This window comes from Carassius auratus, unplaced genomic scaffold (genome assembly GCF_003368295.1).
Source record: "Carassius auratus strain Wakin unplaced genomic scaffold, ASM336829v1 scaf_tig00216461, whole genome shotgun sequence".
In the NCBI taxonomy this organism is placed as follows: Eukaryota; Metazoa; Chordata; class Actinopteri; order Cypriniformes; family Cyprinidae; genus Carassius; species Carassius auratus.
In genome coordinates this window covers 359,577-386,343 of record NW_020528584.1, presented here as the reverse complement: position 1 = coordinate 386,343, position 26,767 = coordinate 359,577, and the positions used below count along the sequence as shown (strand labels likewise).

The 26,767-nt window shown below is 39.9% G+C and overlaps 2 protein-coding genes across 7 annotated transcripts in view; both read right to left on the bottom strand.

Annotated features, from left to right (window-relative positions):
* Nucleotides 1-9,627: 9,627 nt before the first annotated feature.
* On the bottom strand, nt 9,628-12,124 carry LOC113098253 (growth hormone secretagogue receptor type 1-like). The gene is made up of 2 exons (XM_026263268.1): nt 10,960-12,124; nt 9,628-10,268 (listed from the first exon to the last, which is right to left on the bottom strand). The coding sequence occupies exons 1-2, from the start codon at nt 11,675-11,677 to the stop codon at nt 9,931-9,933; spliced, it is 1,056 nt and encodes a 351-aa protein (XP_026119053.1). The 5' UTR covers nt 11,678-12,124; the 3' UTR covers nt 9,628-9,930.
* Nucleotides 12,125-14,871: 2,747 nt separating this feature from the next.
* fndc3a (fibronectin type III domain containing 3A) overlaps nt 14,872-26,767 on the bottom strand; it is a 78,378-nt gene continuing 66,482 nt past the window's right edge. For all 6 annotated transcript variants that reach the window (XM_026263262.1, XM_026263261.1, XM_026263260.1 and 3 more), the window contains 12 exons: nt 26,463-26,601; nt 25,844-25,912; nt 25,618-25,748; nt 24,455-24,560; nt 23,669-23,841; nt 23,436-23,549; nt 23,149-23,298; nt 22,166-22,506; nt 21,754-21,966; nt 20,824-20,990; nt 20,154-20,275; nt 14,872-16,903 (listed from right to left, as the gene is read on the bottom strand). In XM_026263262.1, coding sequence (XP_026119047.1) covers nt 16,589-16,903; nt 20,154-20,275; nt 20,824-20,990; nt 21,754-21,966; nt 22,166-22,506; nt 23,149-23,298; nt 23,436-23,549; nt 23,669-23,841; nt 24,455-24,560; nt 25,618-25,748; nt 25,844-25,912; nt 26,463-26,601 — 2,040 coding nt within the window. In that variant the 3' untranslated portion in view covers nt 14,872-16,588. The remainder of the gene's footprint in view (nt 16,904-20,153; nt 20,276-20,823; nt 20,991-21,753; nt 21,967-22,165; nt 22,507-23,148; nt 23,299-23,435; nt 23,550-23,668; nt 23,842-24,454; nt 24,561-25,617; nt 25,749-25,843; nt 25,913-26,462; nt 26,602-26,767) is intronic.

Below are 26,767 nucleotides of genomic sequence, written 5' to 3'. Positions count from 1 at the left end.
AATTAGTACAAATATATATATATATATATATATATATATATATATATATATATATATATATATATATATATATATATATATATATATATAGTTTTATGATAAACTATCAAATCCATATAATCTTACTCTTACTCTACAAAATAAACTTACTCTTTGTAAATGAGTAGTGAAAATAAAGAGAGATGCTTTAGCTCCATCCCTAATCCTGACAGTCTGACATTGTCTTGTCAAACTGATCACTACAAATTTACTTAATATAATAATTAATATAAACTACAATATAAGTTAAAACTTAATAAGAATTCATTTAAACTTTCATTTCTTATAAAGTCTCAGCTTTCACAGCTAACTAGCGATATCACTAGCTATACGTGACCCGTGTCTGAAGCATATATTGAAAAAACACCAACAAGTTGGCCGGCGACAGCCTCTGATGTCACTGCCAGCGTGACTATAAACCTGGCACCGGGAGAACACATCATTCACTTAGTCGTTTGAAGCTTGTGTCCAAAGTATGGCAGGGAGTTAGAGGACGCAGTGTCTCGTTCCCTACTCAGTAGAGCTGAAGGCTTGGAATCAGGAAAGATTCCTTTAAAGGGATACGGTCTAAGATGCACACTTACACCATAGCATAGCTTTTCAAATATTTTCTAAGGAGGGGCTCTAATAAAGTCCCTCTATAAACCATTCAGACAGATCCACCTGAAATTCTCACGAGCTCAATGCCTCCATGCCTGAGTCCTGAACCGCGGGAAGCAGATGGCTCCCTTTTTTCCTTTTTTTCCCCTGAAAGAGAGACGAATGAGTACAGAGCTTTTCTTTTTCATTGAAAAGAACGCTCACAATGCATGCAAATTTTCTCCTCAAAGACATTGCGTGTGTGCTCTTCACCCAAACAAATGACAGAAAGATCGTGTGTGACATCGGGTGTAAAATAATGCTGTCATGGATGCACACATTGTCTAAATGCTTGCTAGTAGTCACCATGATAGACAGAGAAAGATCGCTCTTTCCAGTTCTTTCAGATGCACGCTTTAAACAGAACAGTCAGTGAAGACGAAGAAGAGAATGCGTGTTTTTATGGTGCCTGTTTATAGTCGCGCCGTTAGTGACGTCAGAGACTGTCGTCGGCCAGCTCATTGGTGTTTTTTCAATGTATGCTTCAGATACGAGTCATGACGAGGTGTTCCCCATAGCGACCCCTAGAGGACGCCGTTAGAAGTTCCCTTGAAAGGGAACCTTAGGATAAACCAGGCTCAGTCCGGGGGCCAGTTGTCTTTTGGCCAGATGAAACCAGCAGTTAAATTCCAGGCTGCAGCAAAGTCATATTGTACAGAGGACTCATCTGGTTCCTGTGGTCTTGTCTTGATGGCCATCTAGGAGACAAGGTCTTTAGAGTATACAGAGAAACTAGAAACAACTGTTCATTCATACCTGTGAAAGATAATACCCCGAGATCAGGTTTTATTACTGTGGGACGGTCTGTATAGATCCCCAAGCTGCCAACGAGGCAGGTATGTTTCACCGCGCCACTCGCGTCCTGTGTACTATAGACACGGTGTTAGGCCCACCCCAAATGCTCCCATTGGTTGAGATGCATGTTGATGCCCATCCCAAACCAGCACTGATCAACATCCCACCCCTCCTTTGACCCATGGTTTGTCTGTATGTATATACAGAGCCAGTATGCAACGACTTAGATATTTCTTAGATAGACTTAGATAGAGAGAGATATTTCAAATACCAAATATGTAATTATTTGCATGCATTCTGTTCTGTTCAGTATGTAAGGGTGAATGTTGGTTTTGAATATTGAATTCAATTTTTCCAAACACACTTTTTAAGGTGTGTTCACATGTTGTACTAAAGTTGTATATCTGCAACATACAGTAGATGTTTATTTTATTTTATTTATTCAACCCAGGCTCAAGATTTAGCTTTTTTCGAAATGCCATAGCTTAACTATCTTCAATTGTGACACCATCAACACTATAACCTGCACACTTTAAAATGTGGTATATAACTGTAAATATACCCATGGAAAAGGGAAGTTGGCATTTAAGATGATAACTTGTATCATGTTTATTTTCTGCACTTCGTCATCTGAGTGAGGAAGCAGTGAGGGCAGTTCATATGTCAAGCGTGACAGAAATATGAAGAGGCTCTCTGTACAAGAGAGAAACCAACAAAGCAAAGCATGAAAAAGAAAATTGCAGATTAATAATCAACTTGACTTGTAATGACAGTGGTGCTGCCCCAATAAGCTAACCATTTTATAAATTAAACAAAATAAATAAATAAATGTATTGTTTTCAATTGATTTCATTCAACTTTGTTTCATTTACCTTGTTAACATCTTCCATATAAGCCTGGTTTTATTTGTCTTGATTGCTGGTGATCATTTTCTGTTATGTGTTTTCTGATGCTCTGTTTTGGATTATTCTTTGTTGTTTTTTGTGTTTTTACAATAAATGCTGCACTTTGATCTGTTTGTTTTGGAGCATTCCATTACAGAATCAACCAGCCATTTACAGATCCAGCAGCTAGTCTGAGATACTGACTTGTGGACGATGTGCATTCGAATTCTTCCTCCTGTTTCGAAGAAGGAGCGGAAAGCTTGGCTTAGGATGTTGGCGGATCTTCACCAACAGGGGATGCAAGTGGTTGGACTGGCACAGACTTTTTGGACATTGGCAGTAGGATTGGAACTTTGTGATTCTGAGCTGAGTCTGTTTTTTTTATGATAGCTTAGACAATCCCTCGCATCCTCGGGAGATGGAGGGGCTTAAGACTCTCGACTTTTGGGGCTTCATTGATTATCTCTGTTACCGCAATTTAGTAATGTCATGTCGATCTGAACCAATTGCAATGTCCCCAGAGATACCCAAGTCTGCTCCGCGTCGCAAGTGAAAGTCAAGGAAGAGGAGGGCAGCAAAGACTACCCAGGTGATCTCATGTCCAGTGGTACTGGAAGACCCTACCCTGGTGGCCTCAAGTCCGGTAGTCCTGGAAGACCCGACTCCGGTGGACTCAAATCCAGTGGTCCTGGAGGACCCGACTTTGTTAGTCTCAAGTCCGGTGGTCCTGGAGGCCCCGACTCTGGTGGCCTCAAGTCTGGAGGTCTTGGAGGACCTCACAGTGGTCTCAGATGTCACCACAGAGCCGCCTGATTTCACTACTGCTGCCATAATCAAGGTCATCTTTGTCTTTCACCTCAGGGCTGTTTTGCATGCATGGGCCCACTGCAGTCTGGGAGTCTTAAGAGTCCACTCAAGTAGTATTTTTAGCAGTACTAGCTGAGCTGCTAGGAGGTTCATCTGCCCCGTCAGTTCCATTGAGGTGGTCATCAGCTCCGGGTATTCTGTGTCACAGGGGCCTGACCAATAGTGGCGAGTAGGTGGAGAAGAAGCGCGAGGCAGAGACGGAGAGCAAATGAGCCAGGGCAATGGGGAGGATCCGGAGGGCCAAGGTGGACCAGATGGTTCAGGCGACCAATGCAGAGGTGGGGATCCAGAAGGTTATGTGGAAACAGAGTTACAGAGGGCCAAGGTGGAACCAAAGTGAAGGAGGAGTCTGAAGGAGCCAGAGGAATAAAAGGACGAGGTGCAGTGGAGTCCCGAGGAGACGGATGGTTGATGACAGGCCAAGGTGGAGCTGCTGGGTCAATGGGTAGAGGGGGAGTCTGGGACTCAGAGGCTGGAGAGGGAGGCAAGGGATTCTCCAGTCACACCAAGGATGGAGAATGGCAGACCCATGGTGCTCACACCGAACAGGTTGTGGGCTGAGTGTGAGCAGAGGCGCTGCCAGATGACAGCAGTGGAGAAGGCAGGAGTGGGAGCGGGAGGGTGGTTGGGCATTTTTGAGCCTGCAGGCTCTCATGGCTGGTGTGTGCTGCACACACACCAAATTGCAACTCCCAGCACTGGCAGTGTGTCAGAAGGGAACTACTGGGCTGGTAGACAGGGCTGGCAGACTGGTAAATCCAAGGAAGGTTGGAGGAAAATTGACATGTCCACATATGTATCTGCCTCTCAGTCTATTATGTCCCCTTCAAAGTCCAGCAGTCCCAGATGCGCAATAAGCTCACCCTCAGACATGGTGCAGTGGGTAGAGCTTCTCTTCACACTCTCGCTGTCCAAGGCTTTTTCCTCCCATGGTGGGCACTGTAACCAGCTCCCACACCTGGTCTGATGTCACTTGCAGTTCCGGCTCCGCAAGGATCCTCAGCTATGTCGCTCCGTGTGGAGATGGCAATGGGAACGTCCTTATGGGCTGGGGCGATGAAAAAAAATGGAGGGGAACACACAATTAAACATTTTGTCAGTCCGGTATTCTGTCACAATACTACTGTAATACAGCAAGGAGAACGAAGTCAAATAGCTTTTCGATGAACACACTTTAATATTCCAGATTGTTTTTAACACAGAAAGGCTGGAGTCACACCGAGTACCTTACAAAGAGACATTTAGACATACAATACCAGACAGGACAGACTACACTATAAGTACTAATGCAAATGAGGGTAATTAACAAGACACACCTGAACCAAATAACAAAATCAAACATGAGGGAAACTAGGTCATGGAGAGCACTTGAGGAGAAAAACAAAAACAACAAACAGTCCAGGTGTCACGGTTTATGCTGCCGGAAGGAACACGGAGCTGAGGATAAACAAAATAAGGTTTTTAATATATCCAACAAATGAAGCACAGAGGTAGACACACGTAAGTAGTAAGTGAGTGAGTTAGTAGACCCGACAAAACAGAACTGAAAGGACAGGGCTTATGTACAAAGGATAATGGGGAAACAAAGGTGGATGGAATCACTAAATTAACAGGGACATGGAACACATGAGGAATAGAATAGACACACCTGGGAACTAATCAAACCAAACACGGAAGACAGAAACTGGGTCACAGGGGCAAAAACACACTAAATGAGTCCAGGTATGTGACAGTACTCCCCCCTCCCGGTAGGTGCGTCCTCGCACCGTAGAAACAACCGAGGGAGGCGTGTGTGGGAACTTGGGAGGGGGCCGACAGGCGGAGACTGCACCGGTGGGTGAGGAGCCCAAGATGGAGCAGCACAGCCGCAGAGCCAGGGTGACGTCGAGGATCCGGAGGGCCTAGGTGGAGCAGAAGGCTCAGGTGACCAAAGCGGAGGTGGGGTCCTGGCAGACCGCTGTGGAGCCGGAGTGACCGAGGAAGGAGGTGGAACCGGAGGGAAGGAGGAGCCTGACAGAGCCAGAGGGATGGAGTGACGAGGTGGAACCAGAGGAGTGGAGTCCCGAGGCGGCGAATGGTCGACGACTGACCAAGGTGGAGCCGGAGGGACGAGGGAGCCCGGTGGAGCAGGTGGGATGACAGGCCACGGTGGAGACGAGGGAGCTAAGAGCCAAGGCGGAGCCGCTGGGTCGAAGGGCCGAGGAGAAGTCCAGGGCTCGGAGGCTGGAGGCGGAGACAGGGCCTTAACGCGCCAAGGCGGAGCTGGAGACTGGCAGTCCAGCGGCGAACCATCGCGCCCCGATGGCGCGGACTGAGGGTGAGCTGCGGGACTGACTGGCACCAGCAGGGATGACGAGGAACTGGCTGGTCTAGGAGGAGGAGAGAGGAGAAGGATGGGAAGGACAGGAGGATCAGGGCTGGACGGAACCAGCGAAAGTGGAGCAGAGGGACCAGCAGGTCCTGGAGGAGGTGGGAGAGGGAGGCCGGGAGGGAACACAGGAGATACAGAAGATTCAGAGCTGGGCGGAACCAGCGGAGAGACAGAAGATTCAGGGCTGGGCGGAACCAGCGGAGACACAGAAGATTCAGGGCTGGGCGGAACCAGCGGAGACACAGAAGATTCAGGGCTGGGCGGAGCCAGTGGAGACACAGAAGATTCAGAGCTGGGCGGAACCAGCGGAGACGCAGAAAACTCAGAGCTGGGCGGAACCAGCAGAGAAACAGAAAACTCAGGGCTGGGCGGAACCAGCAGAGAAACAGAAAACTCAGGGCTTGGCAGAACCAGCGGAGAAACAGAAAATTCATGGCTGGATGGAACCAGCGGAAATGGAGCAGAGGAAATGACTGGAGGAGGTAGGAGTGGGAGACTGAGAGGGTATACAGGGGAGTCAGGGCTGGACGGAACCAGCGGAGAAACAGGAATATTAGGGATTACCTCCATAGACCAGTCCATCAGATCCAGAACTTGCTCCATATGACCTTCAGAGACTGCATACAGCTCACCCTCAGTCGCAGGAGTTTGGGCAGGGCTTTCCTCCACGCCCTCGATCTCCACGAGGACTCCCACGATGCACGGTGTTGCCGGCTCACACACCTGGTTAGTCGCGCTCTCGAGATCTGGCTCCCTGTCGGTGAATGGCTCGGGCTCTGCGGCTGCGGTGGGCTCTGGCTCCGTGTGGCGGGATGGTGGCTGGCTGGTCTCTGGGTCGGGATTGGGACTGGTGAGATCCTCTATCGGGCAGACGGTGAAAGGTGAGCCATTTCTCGCCAGAGTCCACTCCACGAATGCGGCGAAATCCTCCCGAGGACCATCTTCGGGCGACAACGCTCTGCACTTGGAGTTCAGGCTGGTGTTGTAGAAGGTGCAGAGCGCGTCGTCCGGGTAGCTGGTGGCATTAGCTAATAGAAGAAACCGTCTGGTATGGTCCTCGAGAGAATGTCCTTCCTGCTTCAGCAGGAGGATGAGGAATTCGGGACGATAGAGGGGATCCATAGAAACTAAGAAAAGAAAAGACTGTGAAAAAATGAAAGCAAAACGGAGGGGAAAACACGCAGTTTTATACTTTCATTTTTTAGGTCGGGTCTTCTGTCACGGTTTACGCTGCCGGAAGGAACACGGAGCTGAGGATAAACAAAATAAGGTTTTTAATATATCCAACAAATGAAGCACAGAGGTAGACACACGTAAGTAGTAAGTGAGTGAGTTAGTAGACCCGACAAAACAGAACTGAAAGGACAGGGCTTATGTACAAAGGATAATGGGGAAACACAGGTGGATGGAATCACTAAATTAACAGGGACATGGAACACATGAGGAATAGAATAGACACACCTGGGAACTAATCAAACCAAACACGGAAGACAGAAACTGGGTCACAGGGGCAAAAACACACTAAATGAGTCCAAGTATGTGACACCAGGGGCATGACCGTTATATGCTCCCGTGTTTTTTTGTTTTATTTTGCTGGTTTGTTCTCACTGTTCTTGTATTCTGTTGTCCTCTGTTTAGATCCTGTTTCCTTGCTAGTTTTCATTAATTTAATTTACCGAAATTAATTTACCTGTCCCTTTTCAAGACCCTGTTAATTCATTTATACTGTATTGCTTCTATTGCACTGCATCTGAAATTGGATACTTCCTACTAAATAGTATGCAAAAAAGAGGTACATGTTCAATTCATTGTATTCAAAAAACAGAAGACGAAAAGTACCTGGATGACCTACTATTATTCTACTGATACTGTACTATCCAATGAGGCCAAGGGAGAAAATGTATGAATGGCAGTGAAACAATCCAACTGCTGGCAAATCACATGATAAAAACGACATGGTGGGTGTAGTACTTCTGAATTTCCTTCATACTCATACTCCCTGTGTGAGATTTCAGAAGGAATATATGGTCTCTGTCTGATATTGTCCTTAATCCTCTTAGCCCTCTTTATATCATGTTTGGAATCTCTTTTTTGTTACGGGGATTTACTGTAGTTTTTTGTTTTTATTTTAATAAACAAATGGCTGCATTCGGATTGCTGTAACATTTAGGGTTAACACAAACATATCTTACAAAATCTGAAATTGGACTGGATGAAAATTGGCCTTATGTGTAGGCTGTAAGATTCTAAAAAAACTAAAACAATAAGCCCCAACACGCCGTGGTTTACAGTGAATTTAGAACAGCTAAGTGGTGTTAGGCACGACAAGGAGTGGAGATTATTGCTTTTATAAAATGGTTAGCATGCCATTAGTCCACACAATAAGTCAAAATTCACCACAAAAATCTGATATTTTTTAAACAGTTTTTTTTGGTCCAGTAATACAGATAGTAGAATGGTTGCCAACATACAGTTGCTGTGGCAGAATAATACTGATATACTTAGGTCACAGGTGTAAGTTTCTAGAATAATATACAACAGCTTCAGATGCAGCTCAATCAATCATAACCAAAGACCAGAATTATCCTTTTTTATAATGAACAAAAATGTACTTTCTTGAATCTGTTTGTCAAGAATACGATTGAGTGGCCAGTTCATTTACAAGGAGACCGAAATCCAGAGTTACTTTTCTTTCGAGGCTATGTTGTGATAAAGACCCCTTCCTCTTTTTTATACCTATATTTATAAACAGGGCCACAGCTGAGGGAGCTCATGTCCTGTGGAGTGTGAGATTAGTTTAGAACAAACAAGCGCTCTGTCAAGAGGCTGGTCAAAAGGGAACACAACAAGGTCCTGATAATAGTGCATGGTTGTCTGACAGAGGAAATAATGTCTCAATGCTTTCTGTAACCCTTCTTTCCTGAGATTTAACCAGATACTTCAGTCATGTGGGACCAAACATGTATTAATGATATCACACCAGTTTACACAGTATTGTTTCATTTAAACACATGCAGGCAGTAAAACAGCTGGACTATTGAAAATCCGGTTCTCACAGATGGATAGATATATACTTACAGCATGCATGTTAAAATACTGAATTCTATAAATACAAATTTAAATAAAACTAGAAGACCTAAACTACAAATAAGGTTTCATAGTTACTGGGATTTAAATGTGTATGTAAACGCTAAAAATCATTATAAACCAAATACTGTAAACTAATTTTATGCAAATCTTGTCTGGAAGCGTTCATATATTATTTATTTATTTATTTGAATCCATAAACTGTTGATATAAAATGAAATATGAATTAAATGATTTTTATTATTTGATTAAATATTGCATTTAATTTGATTTATTCAATTAAATATGTTATTTTATGAATACAAATATTGCTCTCAACTCCCAAAAGGTAAGCAATAGTTAAGCATGTGAGATAGTGGTTCCCCCCACTGGAAATGCACTGCTATTGTTCATCTGATTTCTTGAAAAGAGTGGCTGTTAAATCAAGATTACTAATGCAATTCATGCAAAGAATGATGTCAATATTGTTATAATTAAATAATTAAAATAAAATGTCATCTTTTGTGGGGGTTGAAATAAAGGATGTAACTTCGAGCTACAGTACATTTAAGGTAAAATATTGTAAAATAAAAAAAAAAATAAAAAAACCTTAAGACATTGAGACAAACAAGTAAACACTATATTATAATGATTACACAATACTTTTATACTAATACTATATAGTTTTATTTTCATTATTACAGTACAATACACATACCGTATTAATACTATACTTGATACGAGTATGTGCAAAGCAAATGACATCCAACAGAGCAAAACAGATTCATGACACAAGTACATTTAAATAAATAATAATAATAAAAAAATAGTAATAATAATATAAACAAATAACAAATAATATTATGAAAATGTCCAAATCTAATTCTGGTAAACTACCTTGCATCTATAAAATAAGACAATTATATTATTTAATTATTAAAATACACTATAATGATTACATGATAATATAATTCATAATACACTATATTATAATGATTACACAGTACTATTGTGCTAAAATTACATTTTATTACACAAAAAACAATATTATGAAAATGACAAAATCTAATCATTCTATAGACATGATTATCACTACAGTGATAACCGTGATATTACACAGTCACTGTCACATGCTGTTTCCTCATAATGTGTGACAGTTCCAATCTAATTTTTCATTTCCGTCGCACCAATTATCCAGTTCTTATCCAATAAGCCCACAACTTCTTCACTTCTCCCAGGTTCCAGAGCTCCTCTTCAGCAAGGATGATGTTACCGTAAGCCCTCCTCTGTCATCGTGGTCTCTTTCACCCCATTGAACATTTCTGAGCACATGGTGATGTCATCACAGGTTGAGATATGTCTCTGATTGGGTCTATGTTGGCTCCTGTGAGGCAACAGAAAGAGGCGTTTGACGGCAGAGCGGTACTTGTTGGACATGAGGTTGTAAAGGACGGGGTTAATTGAGGCACTCAGGTAGAAGAGCACCATGGAGGCCACGTTGAAGTTCTGACTTAGGCGGGCAGAGTGATAGTCATCCACATGTGTGAAGAGAAACCGACCAATGTGGTAAGGCAGCCAGCAGATGGCAAAAACCAACACAACAACAGCTAGGAAAATAAAGGGTGACAGGACATGGGGTTAATAGAAGAATGAGATTTGTCTGACTGATTTATGAAGGCATCTAATAAACAAAAATCCACATTTGCTAATCAAATATAAATGAGCATGACTGATGAAGACAAGATGTTATGTTTGCAAGATCTGTCAACTGCTTGTCTCACAATTTGACACCTGTCAATTACATTGCAAGTACGTTTCTACTGGAAACAATTTAGATAAAGCAATGTCACTTTAAATGCGGAAAAAATGACAAACAAACTGATCTGATCTTTTGAGCCGATATAAGAACATGTTGTTTATGCGTTTAGAGCGGCTTGAAAGTCTTTTGTGTGATTCTCATTCGTTTAGCGCAGGGGTGTCCAAACTCGGTCCTGGAGGGCCACTGTCTTCCAGTCTTTACCTCAACACACCTGCCTGAAAGTTTTTATCGTGCCTAGAAAGACCTTGATTAGCTTGTTCAGGTTTGTTTATTCGGGGTTGGAGCTAAACTTTGCAGGACAGTGGCCCTGAATAGGACTGGACAACCCTGATTTAGTGTATGATGCCCATTTTTTCTTTGTAACCATATTCAAGTCTGCAAATGTATGCTGCCTATTGTGCCTAGTGCTTCAAAATCAGTTCTGATGTTAAATGACACGTAGTGTATTCTAGCCTTAACACTTCCCAAGATCCACTCACCTAGAATCTTGACGGTTTGCCTGTTGACCTTCTGTCTGGCTGCTGCATTGGGCCCATGAAGCTCATGACGACTCTTCCACAACTTTCGACCGATGGATCCATACAGAAAGAGCAGGCAGAACATGGGGCAGAAGAAGTAGGCGGTCGACACCCAGATAGTGGTGTGCAGCAGCCCTGATTCAATGGCATAGCGCGTGTGCTTGCACTGCCGAGTGCCTGGGTCAGGAATTGTCTCGTTCTCATACTCCACGCCCATCAGGAAGAACACTGGTGCAGCAGACAATAGGGCGAAGCCCCAGAGAGCTAGGATGACATACTTGACCCTTCTCTTGGTGATGGCAGCCTTGGCTTTGAAAGGGAAGCAGATGGCCAGGTAACGCTCCATGCTGAGCACTGTGATGTGAAGGATGGTTGCGTTGGTGCATCCTTCATTGGTGTAGTGTGATAGACGGCACACCAGCTCCCCAAAGACCCAGGGTACATACTTCCAGAGGCGGTAAAGGTCGAATGGGAGGCTGAGGAAGATCACCAGGTCTGAGATGGCCATACTGGAGAGATACAGGTTGGTGGTGGTCTTCATGTCCTTGAAGCGGTTTATAATGAGGATGGTCATGGTGTTGCCAGTTATACCAACGATGAAAAGTAGGATGCAAATGGTGGTGACAGGAATGAGGGTGGAGGTTGGGAAGAGAGAGTCTCCGCAATGTTGGTCCTCCATATTGATGCAAGTCTGCAGGATTGTGGTAAGTGTACAAAAGACTTTTAAAAGAGATTGAGAAAGAAGAACTCTAATGTGACTCCTTCGCTGAAAGTCCGTTTCAGCACCAGGGAAGGTGGAACCAAAGAGGTGGTGCGTTTGAACAGGAGATGAAAAAGACGAGACCTGTGGACGTTGTTTCTGCCTGTACCCGACTGTGTGCGTGCAGAATATCACTTAGTCCAGTTCTTAATTAAATAGTGAGATCACAAGAGGAGGAGACAGTAGACAGATATGGAAAGAGGTGAGAGGTGGGGCTTTGGCTTTCAATGTGTGCATGTAAATGAACAGCTCTTGATCCTTTACGGTCTACTAATATTAATTAATTTTTTTTGCATATCAGTATCTAATACATTTTATCCAATGAAATAACTTGGATAAAATATTGCACTCGTAATCTTTAAATAAAAAAATCATATTAAGAATTCTCTCAGAATTATAATTAAAGCATAAAACAGGGCTACTATAATTAACTAAAACATAGGAAACTTACTTGAAATAAAATTTTATATATATATATATATATATATATATATATATATATATATATATATATATATATATATATATAAATATATATATATATATATAAACGTAAACCTTGATATAGATGTCTAAACACAAACATAATTACTAAAGCTAATATATAAGCTATATAATAGTATCTAAATAATCCTGGAATAAAGGTGTTTTTTTTTCTTCACTAATTTGGTTAAGATGATGTCATTTTGTCAAATCGACATCTAAAATGAAAACCTGTCAAATTAACGTAAAAAACATGCGAGCTGTGACCCAAGCATATCTCAAAAGTCTAATGTACCCTTTTATAGAAACATTCGCTTAAATTTCAAGAAGCATGAGTTTGTTTTTTGTTTTCAGTTCAAAAGATAAACTGAATTATTGTGCATTTTTTCTTACGAACAGTTAATACAAACATTGGCAATGTTTAACACAATCTCAATTCATACACTTTGTTGATGCAGAAAGAAGCTCCTGATGTGCCAGGTGCACTGTGTTCGCTTCAAATCTGTTTTGACACATTACTGAGAAATACATTTAGATCATCTTAATGTCTTTGTAACACTTGATTCAGGTGCTGAAGAATAATCTAATTTAATAGACAATTTGTCTGGAGTCACCACTCCAACCCAGTGACCCTGGTACCTCGCTCTTTGTGGGTGAAATTTAAATCTACATACAGTATTGTTCAAAATAATAGCAGTACAATGTGACTAACCATAATAATCAAGGTTTTTCGTATATTTTTTTATTGCTACGTGGCAAACAAGTTACCAGTAGGTTCAGTAGATTCTCAGAAAACAAATGAGACCCAGCATTCATGATATGCACGCTCTTAAGGCTGTGCAATTGGGCAATTAGTTGAATTAGTTGAAAGGGGTGTGTTCAAAAAAATAGCAGTGTGGCATTCAATCACTGAGGTCATCAATTTTGTGAAGAAACAGGTGTGAATCAGGTGGCCCCTATTTAAGGATGAAGCCAACACTTGTTGAACATGCATTTGAAAGCTGAGGAAAATGGGTCGTTCAAGACATTGTTCAGAAGAACAGCGTACTTTGATTAAAAAGTTGATTAGAGAGGGGAAAACCTATAAAGAGGTGCAAAAAATGATAGGCTGTTCAGCTAAAATGATCTCCAATGCCTTAAAATGGAGAGCAAAACCAGAGAGACGTGGAAGAAAACGGAAGACAACCATCAAAATGGATAGAAGAATAACCAGAATGGCAAAGGCTCAGCCAGTGATCACCTCCAGGATGATCAAAGACAGTCTGGAGTTACCTGGAAGTACTGTGACAGTTAGAAGACGTCTGTGTGAAGCTAATCTATTTTCAAGAATCCCCCGCAAAGTCCCTCTGTTAAAAAAAAGGCATGTGCAGAAGAGGTTACAATTTGCCAAAGAACACATCAACTGGCCTAAAGAGAAATGGAGGAACATTTTTGTGGACTGATGAGAGTAAAATTGTTCTTTTTGGGTCTAAGGGCCACAGGCAGTTTGTGAGACGACCCCCAAACTCTGACTTCAAGCCACAGTACACAGTGAAGACAGTGAAGCATGGAGGTGCAAGCATCATGATATGGGCATGTTTCTCCTACTATGGTGTTGGGCCTATTTATCGCATACCAGGGATCATGGATCAGTTTGCATATGTTAAAATACTTGAAGAGGTCATGTTGCCCTATGCTGAAGAGGACATGCCCTTGAAATGGTTGTTTCAACAAGACAATGACCCAAAACACACTAGTAAACGGGCAAAGTCTTGGTTCCAAACCAACAAAATTAATGTTATGGAGTGGCCAGCCCAATCTCCAGACCTTAATCCAATTGAGAACTTGTGGGGTGATATCAAAAATGCTGTTTCTGAAGCAAAACCAAGAAATGTGAATGAATTGTGGAATGTTGTTAAAGAATCATGGAGTGGAATAACAGCTGAGAGGTGCCACAAGTTGGTTGACTCCATGCCACACAGATGTCAAGCAGTTTTAAAAAACTGTGGTCATACAACTAAATATTAGTTTAGTGATTCACAGGATTGCTAAATCCCAGAAAAAAAAAATGTTTGTACAAAATAGTTTTGAGTTTGTACAGTCAAAGGTAGACACTGCTATTTTTTTGAACACACCCCTTTCAACTAATTGCCCAATTGCACAGCCTTAAGAGCGTGCATATCATGAATGCTGGGTCTTGTTTGTTTTCTGACAATCTACTGAACCTACTGGTAACTTGTTTGCCACGTAGCAATAAAAAATATACTAAAAACCTTGATTATTCCGGTTAGTCACATTGTACTGCTATTATTTTGAACAATACTGTATATGGCAAGATGCAGTAAAAGACGACAATTAAGAATTATAAATCTTTTATTGTGCATGGATCCGTCTGTAGATATCATGACTATACAGACACACTTATATATATATATATATATATATATATATATATATATATATATATATATATATATATATATATATATATATATATATATATATAAATGATTATACATTTCCTATCTGATTAACGAACATTTTAAAGTGATATGTCTGATAGTATGTAATACTATACTATAACAAATTTTTATTTTGGAATGTACGGTGTATGAGGTAACTGCAAACATTAAAATTACATAAAAATGGTCTCATTTTTTGTGCATATTTTATTGATTTTTTATAGTTTTTCTTTCTCCCAAGAACCAAACGCCTACCATGCTGCGGAGATGGCACACTTTGCAAATTACATTTTATCACTATCAAAAATAGGAATTTGAGATTTTTTTTTTCCTTTCAATGACAAACAGTAGACATCTGCAGTATATATATTAGACCAAATCATGTAATTCATTTTCATTCAAGACTTCTAGCAAGGTACCTGTAGTTGTTAACAGTTGTTTACAGCACTCATATTCCCATAACCAAAGCACGACACAAAACCCTACGACCAGACCATCATGCTGCTGTCACAGCGCTGACAGTCACAAGACTTTAACACACAGAGAAAAAGGCAAAAATTTTGTTTCACAGAATGTACATGTTGGATTAACACAATTCATTACTGCTGTTTGCATTTCATTTCTTGCACTTTTCTTAATTTCTCTGCTGGACAGAATTAACTTAAAGGTTTTATTTCCATATAAAAATAAAGTTTAAATGTGTGATTTAAACAAGAAAAAAAAAGGATATCTGAAAAGTTTATATTTAGTCCTATATTCAGTACGCTCATGATTACATCAAAAAGTAATATTGCTAAAAATAAAGTTTAACACAATGTGATGTTTTTAAAACTAAAAACAAACAAACAAACAAACAAAAAACAACAACTGAGATTTAAGAAAATAATTTGACTTTTGGAAATCATGATTATTGGCTGAATAAACCATTTCATGAACAAATTTTGTGGTACTACATTTAAAAACAGCCAAAACACATTGAGGGCTTGCACAACTGGAGAACATGTTCCATTAAACGCATCACAAGATCAAGACGCATTTCTCTTCTCACTAAGGTGCAAAGGTAACTAAAGGAAAGGTTTCCGAGAAGCATACATTGTTTGTGCTGAACGACGACATTTTGGAGCAAAGCAGCTGCTTGATTGTAAAAAACAAGCTACAGTTTACGTACGTGATAGTAAAAATAACTATTAAGCTGAGTTAGTTTGGTATTCATAGTCTTACTCCCCCGTACTAAGCCAGAATTTCAGGTCCTCGTATCATACTGTACAAAAATATACTATCATATCTCTAGTTATTTTTGCATCCTTTACACATTCTGAACATCAAAAGTTCTGAGGAAAGTGCTAAATCAACTTTCGTTAATTTCAGCGTTATCGGTCTCGTCTCCCCTTTTATAAGTTGTGGACTCATAGATTTCGCTCAGAACCCCCGGCAGGTCTTCTGTTCGCTCGTACCCCATTGTCGACAGGGTAGTCACTGGCCCTCAAGTCTCAGGCCCAAGATATTAAACCGGTGAGTGACGCAACAACCGAGCTAGCCTTGATCGAAACTTACACTCAACATTTTACAACTGAAATTATACATATAAATAATAAGGACTACAGCTACACAAATAAATGAAGTGGTACGATGAGTATGCGATGAGCGGTAAGCTTCATTGCTGATCCTTCAATAAATCGCCCTCCGAATCTGACGGAGTGAACGCCGTTCCTTCAACAGCATGCGTGGAAGGGACAGCGGTGAGCGGAAAGATAGAACAATAGATTGGGTGAAGTGATTCTATAACTCCCTTTTCTCAATCCTTCACGCGGCTCCCCAACGCTAATGCCGGAATGAAAAATAAAGAAAGAAAAACAAACATCAACAAACAAAAACTTGTTTTGACGATGTAATGCAGGGCCGAGGCTCATTCGATCACGAAGTACTGAATGGCGACTGCGATGAGGATGGAGGTCACGGCCAAAAGGGCGATGATGAGAAAAGAAAACTGTTCATCTGTCAGGCTGCGTTTTTGCTTCTGGGCCTCGGCTGCTTTGGACCCTGTGGTGCCAGAGACCCCAGAGGTGTCGACACGAGGTGGGAGCAAGATGACAGTGGAGCTGTAGGGCCCAATGATTTCGGGGGCATCCTGGCACTGCCGGATGGCACAGACGCGAAATCGGTACTCTGTGGATGAGCTCAGGTTAGGGAGCTGATGGGAAGTGGCTGAGCCCTTGTAGATCTGAAAAGATTAGAAATGACAATTCAATATTTAATTCAAAACTAAACACAAATATACTGCAGCATTATATAAATATGCACTATTGTCTCGTGTTCACCAAGGCTGCATTTATTCGATCATAAATACAGAAAAAAGAAAAAAAGGTAATATGAAATTTTATTCTATTTTTTAAATGTTTTTTATTTTTATATATTTCAAAATGCAATTTATTTCTGTAATCCAAAACTGAGATTTCAGGAGCCATTACTTCAGTGTCACAAGATCATTCAGAAATCATTCTAATATGCTGATTTCGTGCTCAAGAAACATTTCTTATCAATGTTGAATATAGTTGTGCTACGTAATATTTTTTGTGTAAATCATGAAACTTTTCGAAAATTGTCTAATGCACTATAATCCTCCATGTCCGCTCCATTCTCAAAACTCAATTTGATAATACCTAGAATATCAAAATCAACTGCGGGCGGCAGATCCTTTTCCTATTTAGCGACCAAACTTTGGAATAACCTACCTAACATTGTTCGGGAGGCAGACACACTCTGTCAATTTAAATCTAGATTAAAGACCCATCTCCTTAACCTGGCTTACACATAACATACTAACACATTTCTAAAATTCAAATCCGTAATTTTTAGACTACATTAATTAGGAAAACTCAAACTGGGAACGCTTCCCATAACACACAATGTACTTGCTATATCGTTAGAAGAATGGCATCTACGCTAATATTAGTCTGTTTCTCTCTTATTCAGAGGTCACCGTAGCCACCAGATCCAATCTGTATCCAGATCAGAGGGTCACTGCAGTCACCCGGATCTACTATGTGTCTAGCCCATATAGTGGATCAGCACCTAGAAAGGACCTCTACAGCCCTGAATGTCAGCGGAGACTAGGACAACTAGAGCCCCAGATACAGATCCCCTGTAAAGACCTTGTCTCCTCGATGGCCACCAGGACAAGACCACAGGAAACAGACGATTTTTCTGCACAATCTGATTTTGCTGCAGCCTTGATTTGAACTTTTGGTTTTGCCTGGCCACAGGAGAACTGACCCCGAACTGAGCCTGGCTTCTCCCAAGGATTTTTTCTCAATTCTGTCACAGATGGAGTTTTGGTTCATTGCCGCTGTCGCCTCTGCTTGCTTAGTTGGGGTTACTTAATTTCCAGGAATACTGTCGACTTGATTGCACTGATACTATTTAAACATAACTGAGCTTGATGATGACATCACTGAATTCAATGATGAACTGCCTTTTTGCATCATTGACATACTATATTCCTATTTAATGCTGTTTTGTTGCTTGGTCACAATCTGTAGTGTTAAAAGTGCTATATAACTAGATTAATTTAATAGCGCAGCTAACAGAAATATTGTTCTGCACATTTTGGGCCCAATTTAAATGAAAACCAATCATAATTTGCTTAGATCTAAAATTAGCTAATTTTCGAATAGATCAGTAAACATTATAATTTATATAGAACAGTATTCAGCACTGCATTAATTTTATAGCGATACTATACTAAAAAGAAAGGAGCTGAGGAATTATATTTTAAGGAAGCAAATGTTTAAGCAGAGAAATAATGTCAGAAGAACATGAGAATATGAATACGAAGTCCCGCATGTGTGTGTGGGCTGCATCAACACAAACACACAAGCCTTCAATCACGCCTGCAGTCTCCTACAGTGTCTCTCAGCAGGGGGTGATGAGTCCGAGCCAGTGAGACTGCTTTACCCTTCCATTACCCTCTTATCTACAGTCACTCAGAGGTGCTCATGGTAGAGTGGTTTTAAGTTAAATCAAACAGTTCTGCCGGGCCCCGTCTGACACATAGTGCAGTGATAATATATTTAGTGACAATCACTATTAGGAATTCAACACTGCAGCTACAGACAGCTGGGGGATGTTTTTACCTGGCTCTCCAGTGGGCCCCTTAGGACCCACGTTTAGAATTTAATTTCTGTCATAGTCACTGTTAATTCCTCATGTCTTTCCGAATCCATTTAGTGAGTTTTTTTATTTTTTTGTGATGAGAACAGGAGATGTTTTGCAGATTGTTCAAGTAGATTTTTTTTTATAAAATGTAACATAAAAGTAGCATTTGAAGTCTTTAGTAGCAATATATTTTGTTAGACCCAATAAATAAATAAATAAATAAAAAGAAGTAATCATCTATTTTTGTATATTATGTATTTAAATATGGTGCCACAAGTTTGGGTTACACATTAATAATCCTGATACAGTATGGTTTTTCAATTTAGTATAGAGTTATATATTAACTACATATATATATACACTTGCTACAGGGTTAGGATTAGGGTTTGGTTTTGGGTTAGTTGCACATAATTATGCATTATTTACTGCATATTTAGTCTTGTAACCAGGCACAGCGAAGGGTCACATGACTGAAATGTTTACTGCTTTTTCATTATAGTAGTGGTTTTCATCTTACATTGAATGTTTCTAAATCTTTATTTGAGCGTGCAGGTGTCTTTTTGAATGTTTATCTGTATGGATTAGTCCTCATTTTTGACTTTTTTTCAAGGTGCAATGAGTTTCTGGCTATTTAACAAGGACAGTAACAGCAAAATACAGTGTTACCTAATTTTGTGACAAGTTTGACCTAAACGTTCTCAATAAAAATGGTCCCAATGCACTTCACAATCAATTATAACACGTTTAAATGTTTTAAATTCAGCACAACTGAGATTTGTATTTACAGTCTGTTTCTCAAAGAAAGCTATCATATGACCTCAACAAGGGTATGAAAATATAATGAGTGTACTTTCATTTCAAGCACCAACCCTAGTTATTTTATTTTGTACTTTGGTGCTTCTTAACATTTATGGAGGTCTTGATAAACAAAGGTTATGAAGGCCATAGTCACAAAATGTTGTCAGAATAAAGAGCATACACAATCACAGCACAAATGTGAGAGGACAGATTTGATTTGGCTTTAACATTAAGTGTAATAACTGTCACTAAGCCGTTCAAGTAATGACCACTGGATCGCCATTATGCTATAATTATATTCATCCAAACTGCTGAACCCAACACCTGCTGTCTGCTGAGCGCACCTGCTGAGAGCAGTGACCTCTGTGTAATGAGCTTACAAGCGCGAACCTACATTTGAGACACATTTGCCTCACTGTGAATGGAAATATTTCAATTGAGATGCCTCACTGAGGTTAAAATTGATGTTTTTTTTACTGAAACTCGTATATGCAGATTATATAGTGTGGTGTAGGTACCTGTTTGAACTCAGAATTTCCCTGCATGCTTTGCAGACAGTAGATGACTGGATCTCCCTTCATAGGTGGCAGTGTCTCCCAGCTCACCTCACACGACTCGTCCACACGCTCCACACGAGGAGCTGAAGACAGACACAGACAGATGAAGAGATGATGAGGACAAACTGAACTAAAATTGCATGCACAAATACTTACGGTCAAATCGCAGAACATTAAATGTGTGTTTTAGGATGTTGTTGTCAAAATGCATACATTTTAAATGATTTATTGATGACTATTATAAACAGAGCTGCACAATTATTGTTATTTATGCACATAAATTAGCTCCCTTATAACATTTACATTTATGCATTTAGCAGACGCTTTTATCCAAAGCAACTTACAGTGCATTCAATAGGGATAAGTAGGCTTTTTTATTATTATTTTTTTTATAATGTGCTGTGTTTTGAACTTTCTATCAAAGTATCCTGAGAAAAAACATATACCATGGTTTCCACAAAAATATTAAGCTGTTTTCATCACTGATAAAATTGGAAACAAATCAACATAACAGACTGATTTCTGAAGGATATCGTGACATAGAAAGCCTGAAAATTCAACAAATTAAATTCAGTGTATCAATGGAAGTTTATGGGGCAAGTGAATGGCTGCTTCAGGTGGGATGTTGTACCTTTTAGGGGTGCAGGTGGGGAGCGGGGGGTAGTGAAGGTGTAAACAGTGGAGAAGGGCCCCTCGCCCGCCTCGTTAAAGGCCTGGATGCGGAACGTGTATGAGGTAGACTCATTTAGCCTCTGCACTTTGTGAGTGTGACAGGGTCCTTTATACAAGGAAATAAACCTTTAAGAAGAGACAACAAAGAGAGACAGAGATAGTGTTATAGAGTGGACCTCTATAAAGCCACAAAATCCACAATATCAAAATTTTATAAGAGTTGAAGGCAGACCCATACAAAATCTGAGTGAGTTTTGATTGAATGGATAATAAATACACATGTAAAAAATAATTCTAATTTGAATCATTTATGAAGTTGAACACATCCCTTGCAAACTGCATTTTTGTACTATACCACCTTTCAAAAGTTTGGGGTTGGTATGATTTATTTTTATGTTTTTTTTTTTTTTTTTTGTTTTTTTTTTTGAGTAGTATCTTGTGCTTACCAAGGCTGAATTTATATGATCAAAAAACAATTTACAATTTAAATAAACTGATTTCTATTTTTAGTATATTTAAAATGTAATTTATTCCAGTGATTGTAAAGCTGAATTATCAGAAGCAAGACCCCAGACTTTAGTGTCACATGATTGTTCAGAAATAAAATTCTAATAGGCTGATTAGACAAAAATATAAATCTAATGTAAAATTAAAAGTGTTTGCTTAAAAGTCACTTCTGACCAGTTTAATGCATCTCTGCCTAACAAAAGTATAAACTCCATAATAAAAAAAAAAATAATAATAAATAAACTTTTGAACACTATATATTTGTGTATCTGGCTAATTTAGCATTTCACTTACAGATAAAAAATATTTGAATCTTCTGTCATGCCCGGATAGGACACAGTGTTAAAATATACTGCAAAGCACAAACAATGCATCTACAAACCTCCCATTTTTATCCTCCATCTGGAGATGGTACTGTAGGGAATCGGTGGGTTGGGCCTTGGCCGGGCCATCACCCCACTTGAGCCTGAGGGTCTGGTGACTGGAGGCGGTGCACTCCAGACGTGGAGGGAGGGGTGGCAGTGGCTTGGTCTTCAGTTTAAAGGTGTGACTAAAGGGTCCTACTCCCAGACTATTCAGAGCCTGGATCCTTATCCTTCAAACACACAAGCACAAGATTCAGCTTCCGTTCATACACATTCATTCATTCCAGCACCATGCTCATTTTTGGATTGGTTTGGAATTGTAAGAGTCAGTTCATAAGGTTCATAAGAGCCATACGTGCATGAAATGGCCTACACGTCACGCTGTGTTTTTACTTTTGCTGTTGTTCTATAACAGAGATGTCACTGTACCTGTAGGTGGTGTCGGGCTGCAGGTTCTGGATGATGTATTTGGTTACGGGCCCAGTAAGAATGGGTTGTCTTTCTCCCAGATCGATCAGGTATGACGTGATCTCTGATCCGTGATCACACGGCGCCTCCCAGTGCAGCCCCAGGCAGGTGGATGGAGAGTAAAGGAGAGGTCTGGCCTCTTCCTCCTCCTCATCCTCACCCCTCTCTATGGTCCTGCTGCCCTCCACTATCATCTCTGATTCACGGAGAGTGTGGACGCTGCTGACTGGTGCTGGCACAGAGCAGGGTGTCTGGCAGAGCACAGCCTCGCTAAAGGGTCCCACACCAGCCACATTCACTGCCTGAGGCACAAAACACACACAGTGAGTGAGTGACTAAAATTTAAAACAGGCCAATTTAGGAAATTACCCTTTTATATATCAAAACTCTTAATTTACTACACAAATAACTATTGCATTTTCCTTTTATCCTTCCTGGGCCTGGAATGAATTGCAAAATGTACTCAATTTAGACGCACTTCCAACCCTAAGCACCTTTAATCATCTTTTGTGAAATGTTTTATAGTTTAAATTTGGTTCCTAAGAAAAGTGAATTTGAATTGTTTTGTTTTTGTATATCTTCTAATTTTATTATAATTACAAATGGTATCAAAATAATTTTTTTGAATAAAATGTCAGCCAACAATTAGTGCATAACAGCCCTCAATAAAGTAAACAGCTATTATAAAAAAAATTAAATTAAAAACTAAAAAAAAAACAATGCATTTGTCTCTCTCATCCACTGGGTGGCACTGACAATATAAAAGTTGGCGCTCGTCCCAATATCTCATTTGTATGAATCAAGCCGATATATTTGTGTGCACAGGAAGTAAAAGCATAATCAGTCAGCAGACAGATATTTCCTGGTTAGTTTCACATGGCAGAACGAGTCAGTCAACAGCTCAAACATTCAGATGAATAAGTGTGTATGATAGTGTTTCTCACCTGTACTCTGCAGAAGTAGTTGGTGGCTGGCAGCAGACCCCTCATCTCATGGGACAGTGCAGCACCGGTGTAACACATCTGCATACTGCCCTCTGCCGCCCCCCACTCCAGACGATACTCTGAAACTGCTGCTCCGTTACAGGGAGGGACCTTCATGGATGCAAAACATAAGTTTAGGTTTTAGGTTTTTTTAATGTCTTTAGTTGAGTTAAATGATAATCCTAATTCACTCACGATAAAGTAATTCACTAATTTTCAGAAAACTTTGCATCATGGGATATTCTCACCTCCCAGCTGATCACAGCACATGTCGGTGATTTACAGTTGATATGAGGGGGGCGACATGCCTCAGGGGCCCCTGGACCAGTTGTGACCTCAGTCCGCTCCGAAAAAGGGCCGTACTGTTGAACACCAATAAAATATAAAACAATTTGCTAGTCAACTATATGTGGCACATTCAAGATTATTAGCAACTATAAAAACAAATAATATCAGTGACATCTGTAAAGCTTACACTCACCCCAGCTTTATTGGCAGCTCTGAGCCGGAAGCCGTAAGTCCTGCCGGGCAGTAAACTTCCCACTGTGCAGTCCAGTTCAGAGCCCTGGTACACTTCCCAGCCCTCGTCCACCTGAGCGAACATTTCTACGCTGTACAAAGACACTGCACTACCTCCATCCACCAGAGGGGGCGCTAACACATGCAATGAGATAAAAACTACAAATTAACAAAAATTAACACTTTTAAAATGCTTAAAAGTAAAAGTAAAGACTTAAATTTTTACCAAAAAATAAATAATAATATTAAACAGCCTGAAAAAAATGTATCACAGTTTCTACAAAAATATTAAGCAGCACAACCATGTTCAACATTTATAATAATAAGAAATGTTTCTTGAGCAGCAAAGGAGCATATGACAATGATTTCTGAAGGATCATCTGTTGATAATTCAGCTTTGCCATAACAGGATTAAATTGCATTTTAAAATATATTCAAAGAGACAACAGTTATAATTGTAATAATAGTAATACATTTTTTTACTATATTATTGATCAAATTAAAGTAGCCTCTTTCAAAATGAAACGCACGCACACACACACACACACACACACACACACACACACACACACAAACACAAAATCTGAATGAATGACCCCAAACTTTTATACGATTGTGTATATATACCCTTCAAACCACAGTTAAGCCTAAATACATTCTAAAAATAACATGATTTTAAGAAATACTTAATTTGTTATACACAATAAGCACACACACACACAGACACACACACACAGGCAACGCTTACCCCAGCGTAGCTGCACCTCTCTCGCTTTGGGTTTGCCTATGACCCTGGGCGGCTGACATGGACCAGGAGGAACAGGTGGTGTTTGGACCTGCAAGGGCTCCGTCAACTAAAAACAAATAGAATGAGAAATTAGAAAAACTACAAAGTTTTGATATAAGTTAATAGTGCACACAATGTTCCAATGAGAATAGTGTGTAGGCACCAGCTGAAACAGTGACAGTAGACCAAAGCCATGTGAGCATTCTCTCACATTCACGGCTGTGAAAATCAGTGCCAACATGAGTCATTATCTGTGTGCTGGCAAGTCCCGCGTGCAGATATGCATCTGCGAAGTCCCAACAATGCCATTACAGCTGGGATCAGAAGACGGAAGACAAATTATTATCAACCGCTTTTCAAAAGCGCTCCATTGATAAAAGCGTGTTGTGATTTTGAAGGCGTGGAGATGATGAAAGAGGGGAAGCAAGTAAGCAATTTGTGTGGAAACAAACCGATAAAATGAAATTGGATTAAAGTAACAATAAAGTTGTGGAGCTAAGGAAAAAAAGGTGACAAATGTTTACACCAAAGATGCAAAATAAGCAAACAGGTTAATTGCATTTAGAGTGCTTAAAATGTTGGCTATACAATTAGCCTTGGCAAGTCTGACATTTTTTGTTTGGAAAAAGCTTAAAATGTAATTTCCACCAAAGAGAGAACAGTAAGGATCGTTAGTAGTTGGACAATGTTAGTTTAAGTACCCATTTAAAAAAAAAAAAACTCCCATTTATGATCCAGAAACCTTTTCTAACATGAATTCTTGGGGATGCATTGTGAAAGTATATTATTTTAAATTAAACGTTTTTTTTTTTTAAGTGTACAAAAGGGAGTCAATAACAAACTCAATTTTATTTCCTTAACTGACAAATGTAATTTTGAAAAAAGATTTTACATTTAGCTTACGCCACACTAATGAACCATGATATTCGCATTATTACTAGTCACTTGCAGTGTACTATACAGCTCAGTGATGCAGGTGACATTAAGGCATGAGTCATTCTCATTGTAGAGGGCATTTGATTTGGAAATATTTTTTTTTTACAGCAAAATGAGGATAAATATTTAAAAGTAAGATTTAACTTGGCCCTAAAGAAATAAGCATTGCATGTTTTTGTGAGACATACCTGACTCTCGCCTCCTGCACTGATGCAGTGGACTCTAGCCTGGTATGAACATCCTGGGCTCAAATCATCACAAACACACTCCATAGCTGAACCGCAGTACACCTGATTCCAAGAAGGACTTGAAATACACACTAATAACACACACAAGCAATTAATGAATGATCATCATACTGGCAGGATCAAATTGAGCATGTGTAGACACACCAGACAACCTAACAGAACGTACCACTTATCCCTTCAGAAAGCTCCACCACATACTTCGTCACATCTGAACCACCATTGTCTTTGGGAGGATCTGAGGCAACACAAAAAAAAACACAAACACAGACACACACACACACACACACACATGGTTTTAGCAGCTAGTTTAAGTGTTATTTTAGTGCCGAGATACTATTATAATATTTTCATTTAGAGGTTTATATATTTTTGTTTACATTTTTACTTACAGATTAAGTTATTTTAGTACCTCAACTTTACCTCAAGAAAGCAGAAATGTGAAACCCAATGCAAATAGGTAAAATTAAATAAGCTTACATTTTTTTTTGTATTTTTAAGACTAAATGTTTATATATCATCTAAATAATAATAACCACCTGGTTATTCAGTACATTCTGTTTTTCTATTGTAACACTTTAATATAATTAACCCAAATTTCACTTCATCTTGGATGGAAATTCTTGTATACACAAAAAATACATTTCTAAAACATTGCTTAGAAAGGAAACTCACCAAGTTTCATGACTGCGCCATAAAAACAGTAAAAGTATATGAAGGTGATTTCTAGATAAGCTTTGGTTTGGCTAAGACAAAGATCGATTTTTGTGCGTTTATGCTGAACTGACCCCAGGTTAGACGGAAACTGGTTGGGTGAGGTTTTCCCTTGACTGAGAGTCTGCAGGGGCAGGACGGTCTGTCAGGGGCCGTGGTAAACTCGGACACACTGCTCGGGTTGCTTTTACCTTCTGCATTATAGGCGATAACCTGCAATGATTATAAAATAAAATTAAAAAAAGAGAGAGAATGCAATCCATTATAGTAATGAGAGTGTGCGAGTGTGTGTGTGTATAGTGGTGCGGAGGGGGTGTGGGGTTTTTGGATTTATTAATGATACAAAATGTCACAATGCGAAAACTCTGAATGGTCCTAA

Coding starts and splice junctions, on each gene's coding strand:
- LOC113098253 (XM_026263268.1), bottom strand. CDS start 11,677: ATGGAGGACCAACATTGCGGAGACTCTCTCTTCCCAACCTCCACCCTC. Junction 10,269..10,959: donor GCAAACCGTCAAGATTCTAG/GTGAGTGGATCT, acceptor TTATTTTCCTAG/CTGTTGTTGTGTTGGTTTTT.